Here is a 23755-nt window from a genome sequence, read left to right as displayed (position 1 = left end):
CGCCCTGAACATCTTCCCAGCTAGGACCTCTGGTAGACTCATCAGACTTGAGATGGGGTTTGCCTCCTTACACACACACACACCTCTGTTCATTCTCCCTGACACATTCATGTCTGCTCAGTCCCCACAACTGACACCTCTCCCCGCCCCCCACCAGCTTAAGAGAGCTGGTCTGCTACCAGACACCCAAGTTAGGAGAATTGTTTGGAGGTATATTCAGGAAACTGGAGGGAAGAAGAACTGGGTATATAGTTCTTGTCAAGAAAATGAGCAGGTCCCCTGTAATAAAAAGAGCCTGACCCCCGCACGTCTGTGAACATGGCGCTGCGAGCGGTGCGGAGCGTGCGGGCTGCGGCCTGCAGTCTGCGCGTCGCCTCCGCGCCCGCCGCACCGTGCCTGACGCGGCCCTGGGGGCTGAGGGCGGGCGCCGTCCGGACACTGCGCACGGGCTCCGCTCTGCTCTCCGTGCGTAAATTCACAGACAAACATGAATGGATAACAACAGAAAATGGTATTGGAACAGTGGGAATCAGCAATTTTGCACAGGAAGCTCTGGGAGATGTTTACTGTAGTCTGCCTGAAGTTGGGACAAAACTGAGCAAACAAGATGAGTTTGGTGCTTTGGAAAGTGTGAAAGCTGCTAGTGAACTCTATTCTCTATCAGGAGAAGTAACTGAAATTAATGAAGCTCTTGCAGAAAATCCAGGACTTGTCAACAAATCTTGTTATGAAGATGGTTGGCTGATCAAGATAGCACTCAGTGATCCTTCAGAACTGGATGAATTAATGAGTGAAGAAGCGTATGAGAAATACATAAAATCTATTGAGGAGTGAAAATGGAACCCCTAAATAAACTAGTATGAAACAACTTAATCTAGCATAGTTGTCTTAAATTAGTGGTACACAGAGGATTTAAAATAGCAACTATTAGCAATACCAGTGGAGAAACTACTTGCAACAATGCTAATGGAAGAAAATACCCCTTAACTTTATAACGTTTGCAGAAAAACACAACATGCATCTGTTTTGCAACACCCTCTGATTTTTATGCTCCAGTTATAATATTCAGAATCCTGAAATTATCTTTGGTTAAAAACTAGTTATAAAAATTATGTAATTCAAGGATGACATTGTTGCCTTAAGCCTTAAGCTTACATCTATCCCTGGATGGGGGTCAAAATGCTTAAATAATCTTTCCATTGGACATAACTGGCAGTAGAGAAAGGTTTGTTAGTTGTATGTGTCAGATAAAGAACAATACTACCTTAATTTTGCAATATACTGCACTTGCTGGTGCTATTTTTATACAATGAAGCAACAGCCTTGCAGGAAGATAGTTTAATAATAAAACATTCAACTTCTTCGTTATTCATGTTTTTTGTTTTAATACTTCATTTAGTGACTCTGCTAGTATTTGTGAAAATGCTAATTTTAACTTATGGAAAGTTATTTTTTTAAAAGGAAATTTAAGCCATAGCAATGAAAGGTTCCAAGAAAATGTTTCCTTTTAGTCACAAATCTGGTTTTTCGTAAAGACCTAATTGCCTGATAGCATTAAGTACCATTTTTGGTCATCTTTAATATAATCACAAAGAAAGCACTGAAAAAAAAAAAAAAAGAGCCTGAAATAGTTAACTGAGATGAGTCCTTTGGAATATATGAGGCAAGTGGGCACAGCCATGCAGCCAGAGAATGTAGGCACTTGAGGGGATACGTTGGGTCGCCGTCACATAAGAAGTATTATAAGAGACGCTACTATCCTAGAGTCAGGATTACATAGTGTTGCTCATGGATTTTGAATTCACGTTTCTTTCCATAAAAAATAAGAAAGGGCAATCCATTCAGTGCACAGGGCCACTTAAAAATAGTTTAGCAAACATGTACCAAATAGTCATCAACAAAATGTTACCTGCATAACCAAAAGATCTACTTTGGTGGTAAGGATGCCCTTCTGAACAATGGAACTATCAGTTGTCCCAGGCAGCCACAGAATGGGAAAAGTTCCATACAGTTTGTTTCAAAGGTACTTGCTTATTAGGTTCGCCCCCCTCCCCCCCACTCCCCTCTCAGGGTCAGAAAATTCCAAACCACCTCTAGAGGGCTTATGAGGAATATCCTACGGCTCAAACACTCAAAATAATTGCATGGGTCTTAAACTTAGGTTTCCATCCTTGGTCTCAAACTCAAACTGAATCATATTAAGGACTGAGCAGTTGGCTTTTGTTTCTATGCGTGCTGCCCTGTATTAGCAGAAGTCACTGCTAAAAGAATCATCAGTCACCTTCTTGGCTATTCAGGTGAGGGAGGCATTTGAGCCAAGAGACAGCCAAGGTCTTGGATATTCCAGGCTCTTGTTTGGCTCTTTTCCTTGGCACGTAGAAACATGCCAAGGAGAAGGTCTGGATCTTAATCTTGACTCTGCAAACCAGAGCTGTGGGGCTTCAGATTCCTGAACCTCTCAACTTCATTTTTTGCCATTTTGTTAAATGAGGCCAGTGGCCAAGCCAGAAGGTTATTATAAGGATTAAAATAATGTATAATTTAGCACCCAATATTAAAATACAGCCCTTTCCTCACACAGTGTAAGCCTTAGGTTCTTGATAACAGCTGTGAAAAGGCCACAGAGAAGTATCCCCAAAGGATAGGCTTAAAGTTGCTGTAATAGCCTTTTCTGTAACGTTTTTTCAACGCTGGATGCAGGAGAAAGCCTATACTTGGGAACTAGGTCTAAGGAACTTTAGAAAATTTCTATCCTTAAGGATGCAAAATAGGGGGCAAATTGAACGAGGTATCTTAGTCTTAATGCCAGTCTTAGGGACTGAAACGTAGGGGACCCAATCACATTCATCCACCCCAACTACCTCCCCACCCTCCATCTCCCTGTTTCGAGCTAACAGAATACCAAGTCTTCATCTTAAAAAGCATGGTAACCTTTTACATAAAATGTGACAAAATAATGTGCAATTACTTTATGCGAAACCAACAACAGAAACTGTACAGCTGGTCAGGTGAGCTTCAGAGCTGCATTACTTCACCAGGATCATCTTTGCTTATTTCCACCGGGGTCTAGGGGGGAGAAAAGTATGTCAGGTGGGCCTTACCTAATGTTTGCTGGGGTGTGGGGATGAGGCAATTGCCCTCCTTGCTGTCCAATTCTGCCTCTTAATGCCTCTGATCCCAGTTGCCAGAGGAGTGTAGCCGTGGGGGAGGTGACAAGAGGCCAAAAAAGAACAAATATCCAAGGCCTAACAAGAAGAGAGAAGATCTCTAGCACCAGAACCATTTTATCGACCACCGTTTACTCAAGAAGGGAGAGAGTTAGTTCTGGGTTGCTGGCGTGAGCTGATTTAAGAAATGGTACTGAAGCCTGAGCCCACAAAATGGCCCCCTGAGCACCAGACAAGGTCACCCATGTCAGACAGCTTTGACTCTGGGCCTGAGATATCTCTACCTCTACACTTCTAGGTTCTTTGAAACTGAAGAATGTAAGACTAAAGACTCTTAGGAAAATATGTATCAAAGAAAGACAAGAAAGACAGAAGGAACTCTCAGATAGTGAATGATAATAGAGGTATGTAAGCTACAACCACTTTCTTAATAAAGAAAAGACTATTTGTTTCTAAAGTTACTGGAGTTGGATTTTGATGCTTAGCTCATTGATCTGGGGGAATACATTCCAAAGTAGGAACAGAGAACAAAGTTGAAAGCATACTTACCCCTCCTGGGGGATACTTATATCCCTTCCACATGGTTCCTGCAATGAGAAGCAACCATAAGATAACAATCATTGTGGGGCTTCTTGCTCAGCTGGTGGTGTGTGCTGGGGAAAATGGGTGGTTCTGAAAGGTGTGGTGTTCTATTTCCTGAGTCCTGGGAATTGGGCTGTCTTCATTCAAGACCAGAGGGTGGATCGCCCAGCATGTCAGCTCCTGGCTGGAGAGCTTTGTGGTCCAGTCTGAACTGCAATGGCTCGCCATGGCCACTTTGGGGGGCAGAGCTCAGACACCAATTGTGACATCAGCTCTTGTGACCTTGGGGGCACCAGTCAGAGTGAGTAGCTATGGGAGTTGGCCAGGATGCCTGGCGTGTTGGGGCCAAAGAACCCTAACAGAAGGGCCCTGTTCACTGGTGACGCTACGTGGTTAGGATCTACCAGCATCACATCTTTATTAACTTATCACCTACCAAAATATTAACTATTGGTTTTATGCAATCAGATGCAAAAAGCATTGCTATGCAAAAAACAAAACAAAACAAAAAATATCCTGGATTAATTGGGAGGATTGGCTAGGCATGCTGTGAGCAATTACTTTATATACTATTGCTAGGCTATTTAAAAAAGAAAAATCTTGCATTTTTTGAAACACCACAGTTAAACCCTCATTATGCAGGGTATGCTTCCTTACAACCTCCCTGGAAAGGGAAGAGAAGGAAGATGGGCTGTTATGCTCATTTCACAGTTGGAGAACCTGAGGCACAAAACAGTTTCAGTGGTTTGGTCAGGATCAGGTGGCTCAGCTAAGCAAGTGCCCAGTGCCTCCATCCACAACCGCACCCCCACAGAGGTCTGAGTTGGGTCGATACTCATATAGACATTCTGAGGCAGGAGGAGAGAAAAAAAAGAACCCTCATGCCCTGTTCTTAGTATCGCTGGGGTTGGGACTTGATGCCCCTGCCGTCCAGAGTAGCTTCCCAGAACATCTGGTCCTGTAACCGGCTTATTACTAAGACTTTGTTTCTTTAACAGTGGGAACATCTTTGAAAAAACAGGTCTGAATGAAAGGGAGTGGGATGTGAGCACCCCAGGAGATGTTTGCTAAAAGGAGACTGTATTCATGTTTCCTAGAGGCAGGCTGGTCCAGTGGAATGAGTGCAAGAGGCTATTAGGTCCAGAGACCTAGGCTTGCATCCCAGCTTCACAAACGAGTTGGTCTGTATGGCCTTGGGTAAATAGTTGAGGTTATTGTCAACAGTAAATCTTTGTTATCCAGTTCATTATTTTGCTTAGTTGTTAAATTAGCGTTTAGTAAATGCTTTGCATCAAATGCTTGACATGAATTCCCAAATGCAATCCTCCCAAGAATAGTAAGATACCGAGCTGTCTCCATTGGGCAGATGAAGAAAGTGAAGTTTAGAGAGATTCAACCTTCCCAAGGTCACACAGTGAGGAGCAAAGTGAGGGCTTGAACTCATTCACGGTACCTCCAGTCTTGGGATCTGCCAAAAGGGATGCTGAAAACACTCATCCAACTTCTTACAGTTTGTGAGAAAAGAAGTTAATAGACGGGAATGAAAAGAATACCTAGGAGATGTGCTTAACCAATCTTGGAACCTTGGCCTGCTGCCCAAAGCAGGGCTCGCCGTCTTCTTCCCCCACCACATACCTCCAACCACTTCCCCTTTGACAGCTGATTGTTTCCCGGGCGGAAATAAACTCTCCACTGAGATTTCAGGGTGTCGCCATGTTCTCTGGAAAGGGAGGAGTTGAGTCCAGCAAACCTGACCACTCACTCAGAGCTGTGCGTCTTCATCCAAAGTCCGGCTCCTCAGTCGTGTTTTGTTCTCCTGAACAGGCCACTTCTCTTTCCACTTCAGAGTTGGAGGCTGAGTCAGAAAGAAATTTAAAGGCAGAAGTGGTTCTCTTTGTTGGCCTAGTAGGTAACGGCCTCTGTATGGCTGCAAGGGCTCTTGGGAGGTCCCACCAATGACCACATTCCCTTTCCTACCAGCGACCACTCATCTACTTGGCCTGAAACCCACCCTCTCCAGCAGACCCCTTATAAATTCCATAATGCTTTGAGATAAGTGCTGTTATGTAGCCAAGGGACAGGTGGAACTTTAAAGCTATCCCAAGGGGATGAGAAGTAGCCTGGGAAACTAACTTTGTTCCCATTGCATCATGACCTCTAATTAGTGGTGAGACCTCAACTATCCTTCCCCTTTGGCTGGAAATCCCAGCTGGGAAGGGGAGCCAGAGCCAGGACTGACTACTACCAGGGACTCACAGGCAGGGTCATTACTTACCGTGAACTCCGGAAATGCGCCCATGTAACATGCAAGTCCAACAAAGAGCATCCAGCCAAGCACGATCATGACAAGTAAAACAATGTCTAAGACACAACTGCACAGTGAAGGACTATTCACGGAGATCTTGGCAAAGGGGTGTGCTCATGAAACCCTCAGTTGGTAGAGGTCTTGCATGTCAGTTCCAGTCCTTGGCTCCAAAGGATCCACAACGCCCTAGTGGAGAAGTTGAGAGTCTAGTAGGGCATTGTGACATCATTGGTCACATGGCCCAGACTCACATGTCAGAGAGACTGCCCCCAGACCAGTAGCTGAGCAGCAAACTAAGCTTTTTGTATGCATTCTCTCATAGCAACAATACGAAGGAGGTACTATTATCAAACCCATTTACTAAGGAGAAGACTGAAGTGTAGAGAGCCTAAGTGACTTACACTAGGTCACAAGGCTGATGCTCCAGATCAGGGCCAGGACTCAGGGCCCAGCTACCCGTTAGGAAGCTGGGCTCCTTAGACTACCGACAGGGATTGGGAAGGGTGTGAATGGAATAAACTGAATTCTAAGGAAATGAGACATCTCTTATTTCTGTCCCTCCAACTCCCTCATCATCTCAAGAGCTCTGTCACCACCATTTTATACCATTCTTCAATACCTTTGGTCAGTAACTCTCTGCTGGGTCTCCTCTCTTGGCCTTCAAGAAGCCACAAGTAGTCCTTTCCTTTCCTTTTATGACTGAACTTCTTAAACAAGTGGTCCACACTTAAAGCCTTTCTTCCCAATCTCTACCTTTCTTCCATATATCGCATTCTGACTTCTGGCCCCCACGCCACTACTTAGATGCTCTCAGACGTTACCAAAGATCTCCTTTTTGTCAAGTCTAATGACAAAAATCCTCACCCCTTTGACCTCCCTGTACTGTCACAATGGACCCTTCTCTCCGCCAGAATTCTTTCTATAGACACATGTCCCTATGTGTTATTTTGATATCCCTTTTATTTTTATTACTTTTTTTTAATGATGAGAATAATAGGTGCTCGTGGTAAAACATGAAACCACCTGCATACATATAAGAAAAATTTAACAATCTCCCCTCTTTTTTCTCCCAATTCCCATCCCCACATGATACCCAAGCCTGGTGTGTACCCTTCTGCCAAAGAATCCTCCACGAGCTTGCAAACATCAGTACGCATAGAGAGGGATACAGAGGGTTTCTTTTCAGTGTTGCTTTATTAACGGTGATCATAGTACCTATTCTCTATGCACCTTGCTTTTCTCCTATTAACAACAATACATCATGGACATCCTCCTGGGTCAAAGGATAAAAAAATCTAAACACATTCCTTTTTTTTTTAATAATAAGCTTTATTGAGGTATAAATCACATATGATAAAGCTCACTACTTTTTCGTGTGCAGCTGATGAGTTTTGAAAGATGGGTCAATCTCTAACTACCACCACAATCAAGAGAGAAAAAAATTTCGATCATCTCGAAAAGTTCCCTGTGCCCCTTTGCGATAGGTCTCCTCCCTTGAACTCCCCGCCCCCCCTGGAAACCATTTATCTGCTTCTGCATTTTCCAGAACTTCATATAAAGAGAGTTATAGGCTCATTCACTTAACATAATGCTTTTAAGATCCATCCATGTTGTACAGTAGTTTGTCCTGTTTTTTTTTTTAAAGATTTTATTTATTTGACACAGAGAGACATAGCGAGAAAGGCAACACAAGCAGTGGGAGTGGGAGAGGGAGAAGCAGGCTTCCCGCGGAGCGGGGAGCCCAATGCGGGGCTCGATCCTGGGACCCTGGGATCATGACCTGAGCCGAAGGCAGACGCTTAACGACTGAGCCACCCAGGTGCCCCAGTTTGTCCTGTTCTACTGAATGAACATATGGCCCACTGCATGGACATTGCAGTTTATCAATTTAGCTGTCAAACAACATTTGGGTTGTTTCCAGTTTGGGTATTATGAGTTTGGATTATTATAAATCTTTGGGTACAGTTTTTTGTGTGAACCGAAGTTTTAGTTTCTCTAGGGTAAATCCCAGCAGGGGTATTTGAATCATGTGCCTGTTAAAAAAAACCTTTATCACTAATTCTCAGCAATTTTACTTTGCTGTGACTATGTAATTTTCTGCATGTTTCTTCTATTTGGGGTTCGATGAGCTTCTTGGAACTGTGGGTTTATGGTTTTTCATCAAATTGGGAAAATATCCGGCTAATACTTCTTCAAATATTTTTTTCTGCCTCCCTGTCCCTATGACCTCCATTACATGCGAGTCCGGTAACCCGTGTGAACGTGGCCTTGTTCATTTTTGAGTCTTTGTCTCTCTTTGTGTTTCATTTTGGATAGTTTCCATTGCTTTCTTTTTCAAGTTCACTCATCTTTCCGCTATAGTGCCTAATCTTCTGTGAATCCCATACAGTGAATTTTTCATTTGACATTGTATTTTTTCATCTCTTCAAGTTCAATTTGTCTTTTAAAAAATTCTTTCATTTTTTTTCCACATCATGTTCATGCCCTTTGCATCTTTGAGCATTTTTATAAGATTGATAATAAACATTTTAAGGACTTCATCTGCAAATCTACCATCTCTATCATTTCTGGAGTTGTTTTGATGGGTGATTTTTCTTTTCGTCATGGGTGATATTTTCCTACTTCTTTGAATGCCTGGTAACTTTTGGTTGGATGTTCAACATGGTGAATTTTACAAGGCTGTCTGCTGGACTTGGCTCTATTCCTTTCAGTAGTGTGGGGTTTTTTCCAGGATGTTTGGTTATCAGTTTGATCCTTCAGAGGCTTGTTTTAAGATTTGTAACGGTAGGCAAAGAGCAGCTTTTACTCTGAGGATAATTATCCCCATCACTGAGCTATGACCATTCGGATGCCCACTGGGCACTCTCTCTGATGCCTATTGTGTTCAGTCTTTCAAATCTGGAATTTTCCACAACTTCTAGCCCTTTTGAGAGCTCCAAGAAGTGTTTGGCCTGCTGTTTCTGGGTGGTTCCTGTCCTGGCCTCATGGAGTTTTCGTATGCACAGACAAACTCAGCCAAAGACTTACAAGGACCCCTATGGAGATCTCCAGAGTTCTCTCTCTGTGGAATCCCTTTTTCTCCGGGACCCCATCCTGCAAATTCCTGGTACTCTGGCCTCCTTTGTATTCTGCTATCTTTCTTTACAACTCAGCAAGACTAATCTTGGTTTGGGTAGCCCCATTGTGCTGCAGTCTGAAAACCGCTTCCGGACAGTAGGCTGGGGCAATTGTAAGGTTCATCTCCTTTATTTCCTGTCTCTCAAAGTTCATAGGCCGGTGCTGCTGCTTGTGCAAGATCTGAAAACAATCATTTCATATATTTTGCGCAGTTTTCTACTTGTTTATGGAGAGAAGGCGACTCCTGTAGCAGTTGATCCTTCCTAGGCAGAATGCAAAGGAATCCAACTTATCCTTTTTTAATTTCTGCCTAACAGTCCACATTTATTTCCTCTTTCTCCTAACGATGAATATATCAGTCAAGAGATGGAAACCACACAGTAATTTCAATAGCGAAAGTTTAATAAAGAGAATTATTAACTAGGAACAAGAAATTAACTAAGGAAAAGGCAGAAAGCTCTACTTATACAGAAACAGCACACATAGGGAGCAGTTACCAACTCTAAGGCTGAGGCAAAGCACCCAAGGGAGAAACAAACTTGTAAGAGTCCCTCCCCTCCGGAGCTGAGATCCAAAACTTGTTGAAGAAGTGGTGGCCATCACCCACTGGATGGTAGAGAAATCCAATCAGCTGCAGGCCAGACCGGACAATTAGAGAATCACTAGATGCTGGTGAAATTTGCCAGGAAGTCTCCAGAGGGGCTTCTGGGAGGCTCACTGATCACTGCTGAGAATCTGCCAGCAGAGTACACCAGGAAGCTACTCCGTGAGGTGCTGGTGGTAGAACTCAAGGCAAACTGTTCAGTGGCAGGGACGCCATTGAAACTCAATGGAAAACAGTCCATAGAGAGGCCACTGAAAGTCAACAGGGGTGAGCACCACTGGATAGCCCCCACGTGCCACTGGCAGCTGCACAGCAGAACAAGGAGAAACAAAGGCACACTGGAACCAGGAAGAGAAGTTTCTTCCTCCTACAGTAGCTCCCCAAGGCCCTCTATTGATAAAACCTAACATCATGCCCACTAGCAAGGAAAAAAGGTTTACAAGGTCCAGGTCCGTTACAGCAGAGCAAGCAGTGAATGGTGGATTCAGAGCTGAAGGACAATGAGTTCATAAACGGCACAATGTGCATTTAGGTTTTCTCCCATTTTTTATCTCAATAAACAATGCTGTGATTGTTAAACAAAATTTCCTAGAAAATTTCTTTTGAGGATTGCCGGGTTTTTACTTGTTAACCGGGAAAGCCGCAAGATGACAAAAAGAGTATGCCAGTTCAGATAGAGCATGAAAATGGAGAGGCTATAACAAATCCTTCCAAAAACAGAACTAGTATAAGAAAAGAAAGCTTATAATTTCATTTCATAAGGACAAAGGATGTCTTTCAAAAGATAAAGGATGTCTGTGGCAGGATCGCCTGAGATGCAGCATACGCTGTCAGTCAATGAACAACATAAGCTCCATACATCTAAGTAAAGGATACTGGTTTTTGATGCACATATTTTTTAAATTTTCATGAGGACTAATTTACTTATTTTTTTTTCTTTTGTTGCCTATGCCTTGGCGTCATATCCAAGAAATCACTGCCAAGTCCAATGTCATGAAGTTTTTTCCTATGTTTCCTTCTAAAAGTTGCATTGTTTTAGGTCTCACATTGAGGTCTATGATCCATTTTGGGTTAATTTTTGTATATGGTGTTAGGTAAGAGTCCAATTCATTCTTGCATATGGATATCCAGTTTTCCCAGCACCATCTGTTGAAAAGACTGGCCCTTCCCCCATTGAATGGTCTTGGCACTCTTGTCAAAAGTCATATGACCATGAATGCAAGGATTTATTTCTGGAATATCTATTTTATTCCATTGGTGAGGTACTTAGAGATGTCAAAATCATAGAGACAGAAAATAGAGTTGCCAGAGGCTGGGAAGAGGAAAAGAGTAGGAAGATATTGTTTAATAGATACAGAGTTTTAGTTTTAGAAGATGAAAAGCATTATGGAGATGGGTGGCAGAGATGGTGGTGCAACATTATGAATGTATTTAATGCTAGTGAACTGTATACTCAAAAATGGTTACGATGGTAAATTGTACATTACGTGTGTTTTGCCACAATAAAAGAAATGGGGGAAAAGAGAAGTAAATGATAAGGATGCATCTGTCTGATATTTGGAACACCAGGATTTCCTCCCTGAACAATATGTCTGATAGGACCAATAACTATGAAAGCAAAGAGTGTAAACAGAGTCAGAAGCAGAGCCCCAAGAAAAAAAATTCTTATTTTAAAAACAAGCCATTGTTGTGACTTTTCTCAAGCTGCAAACAAAGATGCAGAATATACACTTTTCCCATTTCTTAGTTTGGGGATCTTTTTTCCTTTTAATTTAATTAACATCTTTGTACCTGTGTCTTGGGTACTTTTATTTCGGTAAGACAAATTTCCAAAAGTAGGGCTTTAGAGTCAAAGGTGTGTCAGATTACTTTGCCCAAAGGTTGTAGGAAATTATGCTCCCACTAACTACATTTGAGTTTCTTAAACCAGGGTGTGAGGATGGGCTTCAGTGGATCCCTGAACACTGCTGAAATTGGACACAAAATGGACTGCATATGTTGGCATGTACATTTTTCTGGAGCAGGTCTGTATCTTCCAACAGACTTTTTTTTTTAAAGTCTGAAACTCTAATAAGGCTGAGAACTAGTACACTATACCATCTTCTCCCTATGGCTTTGGGCACCTTAACACCATTCATTCAGCAAACTTACCAAATATCAGAAGAATGAAGACATGCATAAATTCAAGCATGCTAGGCACTGGGAATACAGATATTTATAAATGAGATTTGACAGCCATCTGTCAGGACCTTACAGTCTTTGGGGACAGAAAGAGGGGAAGAGATGGAAGTAGTCCGGTACAATAAAATATCCCAGGCAGGGCATTAAAGCATGAAGCACAGAAAACATAACATACTTGAGGAAAAGTGAATATTTCAGCCTGGTTAGGTTACAGGATGTAATGCCAAATTCTGGATGTGGTTGCTAATTTCACACACAGGGAAGGAGCAAAATGCACAGAGAAGGAACAATGGTCTCTGACACCACCTTATGCAACAATTTAACCTGAGTCTTGGTTTCCCTATCTGTAAAATGGAGCCAATTATACCATATACCCTCTATTTTAAGGTGCATACTTTTTCACATTTTAGCTCTTTTCAAATAGGTGTAAGTATTAAAACTGGTATTTGTATTTAATTCTGTAATCTTTTCTCTCCCAAAACTTTGTCAGTAATATATCTCTTACTCAACAGGATCTCAGAAACAAGGAAATAGGTAATACAACCCCAAACCTCAGTTTCCTCATCAGGGGTCATAGTGTTCTGAGAAGATTAACTGTGATAAACCACATAAAACTCTTAGCAATGTACCTTCCACACAGGAAATGATGGCTACACACACACACACACACACACACACACACACACACACACACACACACACACAGAGAGAGAGAGAGAGAGAGAGAGAGAGAGAGAGAGGCATAAAGTGTTCACAGGGCCTATAAGTCATTCGTAGTGACTAAACCAGAAGAGAATGAGCTGTTTGAATGGAAGGCATCTTCCATAAACGATTCTTCCATCAAAGACTGAAGAACCTTGTTAAGGCCTCACTTCTAATGTGGTGTCTTTTCGTTGATTACTGGATTTCTGACAGGGTATGTTAGGTCTTAGAGGCCCTGGAAGTCCCATCCTTTCCTAGGTTTGTTTATCTGCCTGAGGTGCTCTCAGAGGCCTCTTATCTTTCAATCTTCTCCCCTCCTACCTTCTCTCCTGGCTCCCTCTCTCGCCCCACATCCAGTCTCTTTACAAGGCAGCAGTCAGACCTATTCTTTTAAGACTCAGTCACATTACTTCTCCGTTCAAAACCTTCCAGTGGCTTCCTCTTTCTCTCAGAGTAAAAGCCTAAGAAAGAAAAAAGCAGCCCCCAAAATCTGGGAACTGGTCTGACCCAGCCAGGAAGGTCTCCGTGTTGTTAGAAGTTGACCCGGCACTCACGGCTAGGCTATGTTATTCTCCTGCTGGATGAAACAATCTCACAGAACACAAACACCAGACAGGGTCACTCAGACCACGATAAAATGAGACCAAATAAGGCCACTTCATAATTTCGTCTACGCAGAGACAAACCAAAGGTCCCTGTGCAGTCCATGAAATACCAAACATCCTCTTCTCTCTGCTAATATGAGTGACTGCTTCTTCTTTACCAATTACTGCTTTATCCTTGCTCCAGTTTGCCCAATGTATATTTATTTATTGAGCTATCCAATCACAGAACTGGCTCTGCTTTCTGACAGCACCCAATCCAAAGTGAAGGTTCACTTCATTACACCCTCCCCCATGTCACCCAAAGCCCCAGTCCTGTAACAGGCCTTTCTCATGCTCCTGGCCTGAGCAGTCCCAGTGGTTCTCCACAGCATCTGCTCCCTCACTGCAAAGAGTAGTCAACCCAACTTGTTTAAGGGCGGGTGTGCTCCTGATGCTCTTCTGGCTGGACGGCACTGACAAGCCAGAGTCCCAAATGTCTACAAAGGCCCCACAGTGATTCTCAGACTTCACCATGCATTAGAATCACCAGGTTTGTCAAAAATGATCACTTGGACCTCCCCTCCCCCAGAGTTTCTGACTCTGTAAGTCTGGGGATGGGGTCTTAGAATCTGTACTTTTCCCAAGTTCCAGGTGATGCTGAGGCTGTGAGTCTGGGGGCCACACTGGAAGAATCACAGCCCTAACCCATCTGTGGCTTCCCCCTTATTTCTCTGACTTAGCCTACTTCTGTTTCCTCACCTCTTACTTCATTCTACTCCAGCCACAGTTGGCTGTTTTGAGCTCACACCTGTCTTACGACTTTGCTTTGAATGCCCTCTAATATAGAACACTTAATCTCTCACCTCTCAAGGAGACCTACCCTGATCTCCTTACCCTGCCTTTTAAAAATATATTCCCCACAACACTTAATTACCTTCCAGCATATGATCTAATTTATTTATTTATGTATTGTTTTGCTCTCCTCCTAATAAAAGAATGACAGCCTTAGGACAACCGATATTTTTGCCTATTTTGTTCGCTGCTGTATCCTCAAACCTAGAAAAAGATCTAGCAAATAGTCAATGCTCAACAAAAGTGTGTCGAATGAATAAATACCCTTTACAGCCGTTATTCTCTTCTCCTAATTGAGTCACAGCATTCCTGCCTCTGGCTTTCCCTGTAAATACAATCACCGTCTTGCTTACCCATCCTCCTGACAGAATATCCATCTTCTGCGACTTTTTAAGCCCAGTGGCTCAAATCAGGGATAAAGCAAGTAAGTAAATCACAAGTCAAGGAGACCAAACAAAGCCAGCAAACTGCATCTCTTCGTCTTCTCTATGTGGACGATCTTATCCACCGATCTACCTCTTCTCTTGTTCTCAAACTCTTTTTCTGATCTAGCTTTTCCCTCTGTGCCACCAACAGTTATGGCGCCCCTCCTTTGAAAAAAAAAAAAAAGGCAACTCCTCCCCGCATGCTGCACCAACCCTCACAATCTCACAGTTTTTCGACAAAGCTCCTTCTGACTCCATTTTCCCTTTCTAGCTTCCTGAAAATTTGCTTTTGAAGTCCCGTTACCTCTTCCTTCCTAAATCTAACTATAATTTTTGGTCTTGATCTTTCTCGATACTCTGCTGAATTTCACACACCCTTCTAGAAACTCTCTTCCAAAACAGCGCGAGTTGCTTCTACCTCCTTTACTGCTTCTCCTCGGGTCCTTCCTATTCCTCTCCTTACAGATGTCCCCAAGTTTCCTTCCAGCAAGCCGGGTCGTGGCCCCGGGGCGCTAACGCCTTTCCGACCGCGCTCAGGGTCCACTCTGGGGCGCTTGTCCGAATCCCCGGCGGAGCTGCCGCTGATCCTGGGCGTTGGACGCGGGCGGACTTTCGAGCCGGGGAAGGGGCGTGGCCTTGGACCGCTCGGGAGGCGTTGGACCTCGGCGGCCTCCGTCCAGAGGTGGGCACGGAAGGAGGTCCACGGGCTGGAGTCTCAGAACCTGGCTCCGGGACGTGGATGGAGATGGAGTTCGATTGCGAGGGTCTCAGACGGCTACTGGGCAAGGTGCGGGCAGCCCACCGGGCCGGGTCAGGGGCGCCGGGGTGTCGGGGCCGGGCTGCCTCGTCAAGGCGTTTCCCCGGTTCGTCCCGGGGTTTGGAGCGGAGGCGGGCTGGCCTGAAGCCGGTTGCGGGGAGTGGCCCCCGGGAGGCTGCGGGTCTCTCCCTCCCGAGTCCTCAGTCCCGCGGCGGGGCCTGTGGCTCCGCCCACGAGTCCGAGGCCCGCGGCCTCCACCCGGAGGGAGACTTTCTCATGCCACCAGCGTCTCTGGTTCTCAAAACAGCTCCCAGCCCTCGCCTGTGCCTTTAACCACGCCTTTCTCTCTGCTGCTACGGCCTGCCCCCTTTTTCTTGACCTGCAATCTCTTCTTTCTGAGACTCAGCTCAGATGTCACTCCCTGCAGGATGGAATCACGCCCTTCGCTCAGCTTGCTTTCAGAAGTCTGGATTATCACGTTGTGGAGTAATTATTTTATTTACAATGATTTATTTACTCATGCGGTGTACTCACCGCAGAGACGGTGCTGTTGTGTTCCCTTCCCTAGCACTGTGCCTGACCACAGCGGAGGTGCTAAATAACTGTGCTGTGAATGAAAAACTTGAGTAGATATAGGAATGAAAAACGGGGCTTGCAGGCCCAGAAGAGATCCTCTTAACGTTTGAAAGGTTTTTAAGGCCTGACCCAGAAGTCTAACCTACATTTCTGGGGCATGTCTAGCACCAGTTTCCAGGTTAGTCCGGGCTCTTGGTCCAGGCTCTTTGATTTCCCACCAGTGTACATTCTGAGGCAACCCCCCTTTCGCTAGCTTTCTAGTTAAGTGATTCTTAATGCTTCCTTAAGACTTCTCCATGCAAAAACCATACATGCATGCCATTTTTTTTGGATTTGTCTTAGTTGGGGCAATTTGCACATCTGTGCGAGGTGATGAAGCCTCATGACTGAAAGTGTTTATTTAATTGATCTGAATGATTTTATCTACTGGGACAGGTATAAATTTTGTAGGAAGAGAAGTATGCTTAGGACTACAGCCTTTGTGTCTCCTCTTCACAGAACCTCTCTATCAAGTTTTTTAATGAGGGGAGCATGACCTATTGTTCGGTGGGAAGAAATGTTGAGAGTAGAAAAAGAACTTTATAATTTTTCCCTCATTAGATTAGCATGAATTAAGATAATTTGAAATGATGTGGAGGATGTGGATGAATGGGACTTTTAAACACTGCTGGTGGTTAAATGGTTATTTAACCATTTTGGAGAACAAGTTATCCTTGTTAATTTGATTATGTGTGATTTATATCCCTTCTACATCTAGTAGATACCATAGAGAATTCAAGCAACAGACATTTGCAGAATTATCTATAACTAAAAATTAGAAACAACCCAAATGTGCATTAACAGAAAGAAGGATAATTTGTTGTATATTCACACAATGGGAAACATTACTGTGTGGCAGTGAAAATGAGCTGCAACATGCAACAATACAAATGAATCTTAGAAACATATTGAGTGAAAAGAATTGGAAGTTAAATGCAAAATTATAATTTGATAAAGCCAACAAAATTAAAATTAAACAAAAACTAAACAAGCAATAGTGTGTTGTTTAGGGATACACACGCATGTGTGATAAAACCAGATGAAAGCAGAGGAATGTAAATACATGTTAAAGGGAGGCAGTTGAATGGGTGAGAGGGGCACTCAGACGGATGTAATTGGTATTGGAGGGGTCTGTGCTGTCTAATACAGTATCCAGTAGCCACAAGTGACTGTTTGTCAGAATTAGATAAAATTAAAAATTGAGTTTCTCAGTCACACCAGCCACATTTTTTTTTAAAGATTTTATTTATTTATTTGACAGAGAGAGACACAGCGAGAGAGGGAACACAAGCAGGGGGTGTGGGAGAGGGAGAAGCAGGCTTCCCGCCGAGCAGGGACCCCGATGCGGGACTCAATCCCAGGACCCTGGGATCATGACCTGAGCCGAAGGCAGACGCTTAACTACTGAGCCACCCGAAGGCAGACGCTTAACTACTAGCCACATTTTAATTGTCAGTAGGCACATGTGGCTTGTGACTACTATATTAGATCCCTCACATACAGATCTTTTCCATCATGGCAGAAAGTTTTGTTGGACATTACTATTCTGGATCATATGTGAGCAGGTTGGTGCATGGGTGTTTATTCTTCAGAATTAGTGTATATGTTTGTGTCTGTGTGTGTGTATACACATATGTATATATTCAGTTTGTATTAAATATTAAGTTTAGGGGTGCCTGGGTGGCTCAGTTAAGCATCTGACGCTTGATTTCAGCCCAGGTCATGATCTCAGGGTTGTGGGATTGAGACCCGTATCAGGCTTCACACTCAGCCTTCATGCTCAATGGGGACATCTGCTTGGGATTCTCTCTCCCTCTCCCCCTGCCCCTACCTGCGCCGCCTGCCCCCGCTTGCACGTACACATGTGCGCTCTCTCTCTCTCTAATAAATAAATATTTTAAAAATATAAATATTAAGTTTAGAAAAATTATTTGGTTCCCTCATTCCTATTTCAGAAGTACGTGGTTCCCACATCACTAGTTGAATTATCTTGGACGGGTAGCTTAACCTAGATTTGCTCACTCACAGAATAAGATTGGACTTGATCTGTAAGATATGTTCCAGTTAAGTTTTTTAATGAAATGATATCACAAAGTATTCCTCAGTGTGTCTTACATCCAGCATATATCATATAAGAGTACTCTTACACACTCTTCCTAAATATAAGTCTACTAAATAAACATAATCTAGCAAATAAAGTTAAAATTTTAGTAACTTCTCAATTTTTCAGTGTTATTGACTTTTTTTTTTTTTTTTTTTTTTTTTTAAGTAGGCTCCATGCCCTGCATGGAGCCCAATGTGGGGCTTGAATTCACAACCCTGAGAGATCAAGACCTGTGCTGAGATCAAGAGTCCGGGGCTTCACCGACTGAGTGACCCAGGCACCGCAGTGTTACTAACTTTTGTGACAGTATAATTGCTTTAGTTTTAGAATCTCCCAGGCCACTTTTCCTCTTTAGTGACTAGCCCTGCTCCCTTTAAGTACATGGCATAGTCTGAGGCACATTTCCTTAGAGAATGTTATGTAGACTTCTCTTAGGTGGTATTAGAACAGTAAGGGAATATATGCCTTAATATTATACTAAGAAGATACTCTGTTTCATATATAGTGAAAATGATGTGAACATTTTTTTCAGGAAAGATAAAATAGGTCTTTTTTCTTTTAGGTGTCAAAAAGGCAAATCACGTATTTGACTAGTAGTGATATTTGGGTATTCAAGCCCCAAGCAAGAGAGCTTTTGCCCTGTTTTGACAAACTTTTATAGCAGTTTTGCAATTAAATCAATTCTGGTGTATATCCCTATGTAGCCATTAATCACATTCTCACAGGACATTAAAGTTAGAAAAAAACAGCTTATAATTTTAAGTAGAAAACAAAAGTTGTTTTCATTCATAATAAATATTCCAGGTGACAACAGTGTAGCCTTTTGTACATTTGTGGGATGATTTCATTCACTTTTGTTTACACTGAGTCAGGGACCCTGAATCTGGGCCTCATTTCACCCTGCTGTAGTTAATACTGATTAATTCTTAGTTTCAATGCCGAGACCTATGGATCATAATTTCTTTCTGTTTCTACTCTACTCATTTAAGTCTGCCTCTTTGCTAATTCCCATCCAGTCAGCCTACATTTATCAGAGGCATACCCTGTGGGGAGATACAGAGATACAGAGATGAATAAGAGGTGATTCCTGCCTTCAAGTTGTTAATAATCATAGGCGTTTTCTTTTGCCAAATTCTTTCTCGTCTTAAAATGATCTTCTCCCTTCCCTCTATAATTTTCTGTACCATTCTAGACTCTAATGTAGATTGTAGACAGCTGTTCCTGGGGGCCTTTCTCTAACTTGGATATGCTTTATGTGGATTTTTCATTTCTTGTCTGTACTTACTATTGTATATGTTTTTGCTTAATATCTCACTTTTATATGTGTTAATCATAAGGTCCTCATACATACCTGTTGAAGTTGGTAGGTGGTGGAGCTATGTCTCCTTTGCAGATGAAAAGCTTAAGGCTCAGAGAGAGGAAACAATCTATTAGCAGTTATTCCCCATTTCCTCCCAATCTCCCATAACCCTAGGCACCCACTAATCTACTTTCTGCTTCATGGATTTGCCTATTCTGGATATTTCATATACAAATCATACCATATGTGGCCTTTTGTGTCTGGTTTCTTTCACTTAGCATAACGTTTTCAAGGTTCATCCATGTTGTAGTATGTATCTGTTCTTTATTCTTTTTATGGCTGAATATTCCATTTTATGGATATATACATTGTATTTATCCATTCATCAGCTGATGGACATTTGGCTTGTTTTCTTTTGTTGGCTTTTGTGAATAATGCTGCTTTGAACAATAGTGCACACGTTTTTTGTATGGACATATGTTTCCCCTTTTCTTGGTTATATACCTCAGAGTGGAATTCTGGGGTCATACAGTAGCTTGGTGCTTAGTATTTCTGGATGAATGAGGAGGCAATTCACTCACCTGGACGGCAAACCCTTGAATGCTGTCTGTTCTTCCTTTGAAACCCGGATGAAGTACCAGGAGGGTTGGGAGGGAAATTCAGGGTGTCTCAAGTGAATGAGGTATTCAAGAATGAGACTTGGATCTTGAGCAATGGTGACGTGGGTGCTCCTGCCCTATTTCTTAAGCCTTCAGGAAGTATTTGGAGGCCGTTTGATTCAGTGATGAAAGGCCCAGGTCCAGAGTTTGAGCTCTGGCTTTACTCCTTAACTTGCTACCTAACTCAGCAAGGTATTTTCATTCTTAGTCTTTGAAGAACTGCCAAACTTTTCCAAAGCAGCTGCACCATTTTCTCACTAACAGTGCAGCTTATGTTTACAGGGGTTCTGATTCTCCACATCCTCTCCCGTACTTGTTAATTGTCTTTTTTATTATGGCCTGTCTTTTTTTTTTTTTTTTTAACCTACTTCATCGGGTCCTTATTGACAGGATTAAATCACATACTATTCACGCTTATAAAACTCAGAGCCCAGGGCCTAGCGCAGAGTGTTCTGTTAAAGGTTAATTGTAATTGTTCTGCTGCTTAAAGCTTTATTCTTATTCCATTCTCATTTTTCTCTTTTCAGTACAAGTTCAGAGATCTCACTGTGGAAGAACTAAAGAATGTAAATATGTTTTTCCCACATTTCAGATATTCTATGGACACCTATGGTAAGAATCATAACCCCTCAAAGAGTTTAAATAACTTGCTCAAGTACACAGGAAGTTAGGGATGGAGTTAGGTTTGTACATATGTCTATCTTGCCCTCCGTTCGCATACGGCCTGTTCTTTTAAGTGTCTTTCTTCATCGTGTATAGACTTAAAACATCATCATACCAGTTAGTTCTTATTCTCATTTCTTCCATTTAGAGAAAGCGAGCCATGATGGGCCCTTAAACTCTCAAGCTATAGGATTAATACTGTTAATGTCCATTTTATTATTGAAGACGTATCATAATCACTTCTATTTTGGATTTTTGAATAATTTGATTAGACAATGTATATTTATACCTACAGCTTCTCTACCACATTTCTAAGTTATTCTGTGTCCCTGAGTAATAACCCCTGTTCCACTGCTCTTTTCCATTTTAGTTTTTGCCATGGAATGATCCCTTTACCCACTGTTACCTTTCACTTACATAGTTCAAGGTAAACATTTATGCTTATGTACCCTTTTGGCCTTGAATTTTCTGTCAGCCTGGTTTCCTCTTTTCCCTTTCTAATAGGTCGTCAAATTTATTTAGAATTTTTCCTCCCACTGCCTAAGTAGGATAGTTACTGAGGTACTAAGAGGACTACCTTCCGAGGCAGTTGGGTAGTTTGAAACCAGATATTCAGTTCAGAGATGAGGGCATTAATTCTCCACCATTGTATCTCAGTCATTGATGGGTAAGTCGAAGTTTCAGGGACATGAAAGTGTAAAAAAGGTTGAGAATAATCAAGTTAGAGAAACTGAAGAAGATAATTAGTGATCTTCCAAAAAGGTCACTTTAAAAAATAAAGCTAACGTTTCTTTTCTGATTATAAAGTTATAGTCTGGTATCTGAAAGTGATTATAACTGATTTGTTGCACGTGACAATTATTTGATAATATCCCCCACATTTTATAATCCTAAACTTCTTAGATGTGTTTTCACATTATCGCATTTGACCCTTATGACAGCTTTATGATGCAGCCTTACTATCTTTATTTTATAGACGATGAAACTGAAGGTCAAAGAGATTGAAGTAGCCAAAAGTTGCATGTGTCTGAGTGAGAAAAGTAGGCCTAGAACCTGGGATTTCTGTACCAAAGCCCTGTGTGCTTTCAGCTGTCCTCTTGGCTTTCTAAGAAAATATCTAGTAATTCCCCCTTGTCAACATATTTATAGATTCCTAGATGATGAACTTTAGAAATTACGTGTGCTTCTGTATGTATGTATGTGCATGCACAAACTTTAATACTGTTTTTTTCTACTTTTAAGTGCACATTTTGGGGCTCTTTTTTTCTTCCAGTGTTCAAAGATAGTTCCCAGAAAGACCTGCTGAATTTGACTGGCACTATTCCTGTGATGTATCAGGGTAAGTGTGGCAGTTGAGAAAATGTGGATATTTTGTAAAAGAGCCATTAAACAAGAGCTTATATTTGTTTAGTTCCATAACGTTCTCAAAGTATTTTCACATGTATATGATCGATACAGAACCTTATTGGATATAGCAGAATGCTGTCCTGTCTAGTCTGTGGCCTAGATTAATATCAACAAATTCAATTCAGTTCAACAAATACTGAGTGTCAGTTCTGTGCCCACTACTCTGCTACGGGATAGTGTACAGAGGAGGGTAAGACAGATGTCGGGGAGGAAGACCTTCCTGTGCCCTTAGCTGGACTTAGAATCAAATTGACATGAGACAGATGCAGAGGAGAAATTCAAACTAAATCGGCATACGTATGGGGGATGCACACAGACATGAGATTCCAAAGACAGTGAGGTAACATGAAGCTTATATGAGCTAAGGAGAGGGGAGGGGCCTGTGGACACAAAAGGGAGAAACACCATTAGCAAGAAGGAAAAGGAGATGCTTGGAAAGATAAAGGTTGCCCTATTATGCAGGTAAGTTTTTTAGGTAAAGGGGAGTTTCTCTTAAAAGCTCTCTTCCTGGTAGAGGCTCTTCGTTCCAGTGTAAATACAGGCATTTGAGAGGGAGGCAGAGAGCTTTTCCTCCATCTGCTGGATTTCGATTACTTTTAGCTCAAGATAATCTTTATGCCAAAGTGGCCCATCTTGGGCAACCTGCCCTGGGCCCCTACACAGACATAGGCCTGCTCTTAGGGAGAGTTCTTGTTGCTTTCCATAGCAAAATGCAAGGATCACACCTTTTTCTCCATTACATCAATGTTTTGTTCCTCTCCCTTTCTGCCTGTATGATGTCCCCATTCTGTGGGTGAAACTGAGTCTTAGCCTCGTCAGGTGATTTACCTAAGACCACACAGCGGTATCAGGCTATAACTTGAAACTCCAGTAGGAAATTTGGGGCCATGAGAGCTCAAAGAAAGCAACATATTTTCAGGTGGCCTGATGGGTTAAAATAATTAAGTGTTTGCCCCAAAAAACAAACAAAAAATCACTAGCTCCCCTATACTTAACTCTTCCTATTTGTTCAGACCTACTTCTATCAGTGTTCAACAGGACTAATCTTTCAGATAGGTATCATAGGTGATTGCTTATATAGTATGATGTAAAGAACACCAGTGAAGCATTGGTTCTAATATACTTCTCTGAAAGGGTGCCTGAAATTCCACAACTAAAAATTTATTCCTCTTTTAAAATGCAAATAATCCCAGGAGGGATATTTTCCAGAATCACTAATACACCGTGCTGTGTTTATAGAAAATGCTCGATAAATATTTATTGAATGGTTGAGTTTGTTTATTTGAGTACTGACTAATAAATGAATTTGCTGGGCATACGAGAGAGGAGGTGCCCTGAAAAAAAGGCTGAGGAGGATCTGAAAACAAATGGGGAGAGAACAGTGGAGTTTGCTCCTTTACAAAAGATTCAGCAGTGTACTGTGGGAATACACTGCTCAAAAGACACCAAGAAGCTAAATTTCAGGGGACTTTTTTCAAAATAGGTGCTTCATTACAGTAGTCCCTAGACTGTTACAAACCCTTCTTAATTTCTTCCCTTCCATGATGACTCGTTGGCTGGGGTGCCCTCATGTTTTATTCTGCTTCTGTTCATGTCCCACCATGACACCTCCTTTGGCACAGGAAATGCATAGGAATTTGGTTTTTATACATAGGAATGTGGTTGGAGATGAAAGTAGATAGCAGTGAGTTCTGCAGAAATTGCAGAACTGATTTTTATTTTCCTCCTTGC

At 42.2% G+C, this 23755-nt stretch overlaps 3 protein-coding genes across 7 annotated transcripts in view; 2 read left to right on the top strand and 1 right to left on the bottom strand.

Annotated features, from left to right (window-relative positions):
- Positions 1-285: 285 nt before the first annotated feature.
- On the top strand, positions 286-2802 carry LOC113913766 (glycine cleavage system H protein, mitochondrial-like). The gene has a single exon (XM_027577978.2). The coding sequence runs from the start codon at positions 319-321 to the stop codon at positions 832-834; it is 516 nt and encodes a 171-aa protein (XP_027433779.1). The 5' UTR covers positions 286-318; the 3' UTR covers positions 835-2802.
- Positions 646-15093, bottom strand: SPTY2D1OS (SPTY2D1 opposite strand). Of its 2 annotated transcripts, XR_003517258.1 has the most exons (6): positions 14938-15093; positions 6025-6240; positions 5512-5604; positions 3717-3754; positions 3102-3245; positions 646-774 (listed from the first exon to the last, which is right to left on the bottom strand). XR_003517258.1 is itself a non-coding variant. In XM_027577979.1 (5 exons), the coding sequence occupies exons 2-3, from the start codon at positions 6091-6093 to the stop codon at positions 5512-5514; spliced, it is 162 nt and encodes a 53-aa protein (XP_027433780.1). In that variant the 5' UTR covers positions 6094-6240; positions 14938-15090; the 3' UTR covers positions 2955-3066; positions 3717-3754. The 2 variants fall into 2 exon arrangements, 1 of the variants encoding a protein (XP_027433780.1); XM_027577979.1 differs by lacking the exons at positions 646-774; positions 3102-3245 and adding an exon at positions 2955-3066 and having other exon boundaries at positions 14938-15090.
- Positions 15094-15182: 89 nt separating this feature from the next.
- The window catches only part of UEVLD (UEV and lactate/malate dehyrogenase domains), a 41635-nt gene continuing 33062 nt past the window's right edge, over positions 15183-23755 (top strand). For 3 of the 4 annotated variants that reach the window (XR_003517256.2, XR_003517257.1, XM_027577976.1), the window contains exons 1-3: positions 15183-15306; positions 20482-20566; positions 21891-21956. Coding sequence is in view for 2 of the 4 variants with exons in the window: in XM_027577976.1 (XP_027433777.1) it covers positions 15259-15306; positions 20482-20566; positions 21891-21956 (199 nt within the window). In the remaining 2 variants the exon portion in view is untranslated. Of the gene's footprint in view, positions 15307-20481; positions 20567-20987; positions 21045-21890; positions 21957-23755 lie in introns of all 4 variants that reach the window. The other variant, XM_027577977.1, reaches the window with a different exon arrangement.

Source organism: Zalophus californianus, chromosome 11 (assembly GCF_009762305.2).
Source record: "Zalophus californianus isolate mZalCal1 chromosome 11, mZalCal1.pri.v2, whole genome shotgun sequence".
NCBI lineage: Eukaryota > Metazoa > Chordata > Mammalia > Carnivora > Otariidae > Zalophus > Zalophus californianus.
The sequence above is the reverse complement of the archived record's forward strand: the minus strand, read 5'-3'. Positions and strand labels throughout refer to the sequence as shown.